We start from the raw sequence: 4,381 nt of genomic DNA on the forward strand, positions 1-4,381 counted from the left end.
CGCTGAACCAGGCGCTGGATGAGGAGCTGGAGCGGGATGAGCGCGTCTTCCTGCTGGGTGAGGAGGTGGCCCAGTACGATGGCGCTTACAAGGTGCGTGGTTGCCGTTACCGGGTCGGTGAAGGGCCTCAGGTGGGCCCTGACTCCTCTCTCCTGCCCTGCAGATCTCCAGGGGTCTCTGGAAGAAGTACGGGGACAAGAGGGTGATTGACACCCCGATATCAGAGGTAAGGCTCCCGATCTCCTACCCTGGCCACCCCTTCATCAGCTGCTCCCCTGGTGCTTACCCTTGGTTTCCTTGTCTTTCAGATGGGCTTTGCAGGAATCGCTGTCGGTGCTGCTATGGTGTGTAAATCTGCATTCCTTCTGAATTAAACGTTTAAACCATTTTTGTGTAAAAACATACTAATACTTATTTTCATATATTTAATAGGCAGGGTTGAGACCAGTGTGTGAATTCATGACATTCAACTTCTCCATGCAAGCAATCGATCAGGTTATAAACTCCGCTGCCAAGACCTGTTACATGTCTGCAGGATCAATCGGTGTTCCCATTGTCTTCCGGGGCCCCAACGGGGCATCGGCGGGAGTTGCCGCTCAGCACTCGCAGTGCTTCGCAGCTTGGTACGGGCACTGCCCGGGACTAAAAGTTGTTAGTCCTTGGAGCGCAGAAGATGCCAAAGGTCTGCTGAAAGCGGCAATCCGGGATGATAATCCAGGTGAACACAGGCAGATCATGGCGATACCTAGCACTCGATCCTGAAAAGAATGTCTGTTTTCCCCTCAAAACATTTAAGGTTGCTATACTGCAGCTTTAGGATACTTACAAAGGCACAGAAGTCTTTATCCTTTTCCTAACAGTCACTTGGCTTGCTAGCAGTAGACTAATTTTGTGCCGTTGCCAGCTACATATCTTTAATGCCAGTTTGGTACCAATCAAGAAACTTAGAGGAGGCATTTATGAATCTATCATAAAGGGGTTAAAAAGGATGAAAATTACTAAGGAGGATTTCCTGCATATACAATGTCTATGTAACTCATTTTTACAGATCATGCAATTCACATGATAAATTCAGAATGCCATTAATTAAAAGCAGGGTAACCTTTGTCTTTATTTGCAAAATCTATAAGACCTTTCTAAATCTAGTGATTCTACCATCATGTACCAAAAGTTAAATATGTGATCTCATTTAAGGCTTAATTGTAGACAATTTTTTAAATAATTCAGCCTTAAAGTAAAGACTGTGTTGTTTTTTTTTTAAGTTGCTTCTGCAAACGTACTCAGGTCCTTGTTGCCTGGATGGGAGGCATCTTGAGCTAGTCTGCTGCAGTACCGTTATCATCAGTACAGTTCTGTGCCTGCAGATGTGTACATTAATCCAAGTATGTTTTCTTCTAGTTGTGATGCTGGAAAACGAATTACTGTACGGTGTTCCCTTTGAAATCTCTGAACAGGCACAGTCAAAGGATTTTGTTGTTCCAATTGGAAAAGCTAAAATAGAAAGGCAAGGTAAGCTGAGAATAGTTTGTTTCCTTATGAACTGAACTGCTTGGGGACTTTTAACCTTCTAGCTATTCAGAGTACTGCTGTCATGGGGCACAGAAAAGTATTTCAAATGTTAAATGTTATTTTATCCTGTAGTATACTTTATTATCTTGATTCTCTGTATCTTATCTAAAACTATAGCTTTCTAAAAGATTTGTTCTTTAGCATAGAGGTGGAGTACAAAATATCTGAAAATCTTTTTTCCTCACCTTAGTATGCAATTTTTATCAAAAATGCAAAGAGATCACTATATATTTCAGCCCATTTGTTCATAATTTACCACGTAATTATATGAAAGTTTGAAAAGGATACTCTGAACACTATATTAAATATCTCCTCAGTTCCCTGAATTAAAGGGTAAAGTTTGTCTTCACATAATCCTTCCGCTACCAGTCTTCATGCTGTGTATGGATGTAGAATATTTAGCATTTCAACGAAATATAAGGAACTTAAATTTACAAGAGAATCCTAACATTACCATGAAGGGAGCCTGAGGTCTAGAAGAAAAGCTTTAAGTCTTAAAGTTGTTAGTTTGGTTGTTGTTTTTTTTTTTAACACTTCTAGGAACTCACATTACATTAGTGGCACACTCAAGACCTGTTGGACACTGTGTGGAAGCAGCTGCTGTACTTGCCAAAGAAGGTGTGGAGTGTGAGGTGGGTGGGGTTTCTGTTGCTTTTTTCTTTCCCTGAACTGGGGAAGAAAGCAGAGGCTCTTCTCCTTTCAGGCTCTGCAGAATTTCAGTGCAATAACTACAAGCTTTTTTTATTTGTAATGCCTTAACAGTTAGTGAGCCAAGCACCTGCATTTCATGTTTCTATATTTGACCTTTTCACAAAATTAACGATTTCCACATTGACCTAGCTGCATGGTAAGCAGAACAATAACGGTATGTGTTAGTATGGTTGTATCTAGATATACAAAAACTCACCTATCTTGGAGTTTCCAGGAGCCACCAGAAACTGTTCTGCACAGTCTCTGCCAGAATCAAAAGTTAGAAATTTTACTAAGTCTTGTCTTCAAAGTTGGAATAGGTGAAAGTGCTAAAGAACACTGTAACAGTGGTAATTGGCAGGCTTAGATCATAGCAAAACTCACACCGTTTGTGTTTTTTTCAGGTTATAAATCTGCGTACCATTCGACCAATGGATATTGAAACAGTGGAAACCAGTGTTGCAAAGACAAACCATCTTGTAACCGTAGAAGGAGGTTGGCCACAATTTGGAGTAGGAGCTGAAATCTGTGCCAGGATCATGGAAGGTACTGAGTTTTGCAGTACAGATGTTGATCTCATTCCCAAGTCTAAATCCTGACAACTTCTTGATAAAGCCAGATGAAGGCAACGTTAGGGTTTTTTATCTGAGGAGCTTGAGCCTGGCTGTCTTGCTCTAGAGATTTGCACAGGGTGGATCCAGCTCATCTTCTGTTGTGAGGAATGCTTATGTGCAAGAAGCAGGACAGAAACTTTTTGTCTGAACCATAGTGCATGAAGATAAATGGGCAGGAACAGCTCTCTCTGGAATATTAGAGCTAGAGGAACTAAATTGTTTAAATAGATTAAAATTCAGAAATTGAGTTGAGAGAAAACCATAGTGCACGGCAACCTGACAGCTCTCTTCTGTTTCAGGACCTGCCTTTAACTACTTGGATGCTCCAGTTGTGCGTGTCACCGGTGCAGATGTTCCTATGCCTTATGCAAAAATCTTAGAAGACAACTGCATACCTCAAGTGAAGGATATCATATTTGCAGTGAAGAAAACTTTGAATATCTAAAGTTGTAAATACATGTTTTAAAGTCCTGCTTTACAAAGTAGTAATGGTGTAGGGCAAGTTATATGCGTACCTTTGTTGTATAGTTACATGAACTTTTGTACAGTGGGGAAAGTATAGTGACCTTCCAGAATATTTATATGGGGTTACCCTCTAAGCCACACTCTGTATAAGCAACACTGTGGTAATGCTTGTTTGTTCAGCAGTGGGTTAGTGCTGCTGTATATGGAGAATTCTAAATTCAGAGGGAGGAAAAAAATCTTCCCTTTCTGTGTTAAACTGGCTGTAGTGGTGGTTGAGTGAAGAACTGCAGTGAGCAAGAGCTCACAAGGCTTTATCAAAGGTGAATGGTCAAACTGGAGTGAGCGAAGCCTTGCTTTTCAGTTCAACAGTTAAATGCAACTGTCCGCACAAAGTGGCTTTAGAAGCCTGCAGTATGGGCTAAGAGATGGCTGCTGTGTTTAGTTTGAGGAGCACTCTGCTCATGCCAGAAAGCTGCAACAAGAACTTAAATAAAAATTCTGATCCTCTCAGTACGTGATGGGAAACACTACCTAATTTTTCTTTACTAACTGCTACATACAGTGATAAAAAAAATACTTGCTCCGAAGCTTTGCTTTCATGGTTTTGTTGCTCAAACTGTAGTTCTTAGCGCACAATGAGTTATTTTATTCCGACACAGTGAGCCTGGGTCTGAAGCAGCAGTTGTGTAGATTGCGTTTGAAGAGCTGGGAAGCAGTCGCAGCAGCCTTTCGTTAGGGTTTAGCTAAAGGGCTGGTCCTGACAGGCAGGGAGAGCTCCCCTGGGCTTTGTTAGCAGCTTCTGGCACGGAGTGAAAGCTGCCCGTAGGAGTCTCTGCCGGTGGCTTGCTCTACAGCTGGGGTAGGCTGCCTTTCCTGGGAGCTGTTGAGAGAGATCCTTACCTCTGGGAGCAGACAGAAAAGCTCAGGTGCTAAGGGCCAGGAATACTTTCCAGGATATTTCCTGTAGCAGAAGTGCTATGAGGAGGCCTGGCTTGCAGGTGCAATCCTAGCTGAATACACCCACCACCACGCTGCTGAAGGAA

General features: G+C 42.2%; 1 protein-coding gene across 1 annotated transcript; it reads left to right on the forward strand.

The window, feature by feature from the left end:
• Window positions 1–5: 5 nt before the first annotated feature.
• On the forward strand, window positions 6–3,558 carry PDHB (pyruvate dehydrogenase (lipoamide) beta; the record flags this gene model as incomplete). Its single annotated transcript, XM_010075930.1, has 8 exons — window positions 6–92; window positions 164–226; window positions 309–344; window positions 433–718; window positions 1,399–1,509; window positions 2,110–2,201; window positions 2,664–2,805; window positions 3,173–3,558. Coding segments are annotated over 8 exons (963 nt in total), but the record flags the coding sequence as incomplete, so codon positions are not given.
• Between the last annotated feature and the right edge of the window lie 823 nt (window positions 3,559–4,381).

Source organism: Pterocles gutturalis, unplaced genomic scaffold, assembly GCF_000699245.1.
Source record: "Pterocles gutturalis isolate BGI_N339 unplaced genomic scaffold, ASM69924v1 scaffold5088, whole genome shotgun sequence".
Taxonomy (NCBI): Eukaryota; Metazoa; Chordata; class Aves; order Pterocliformes; family Pteroclidae; genus Pterocles; species Pterocles gutturalis.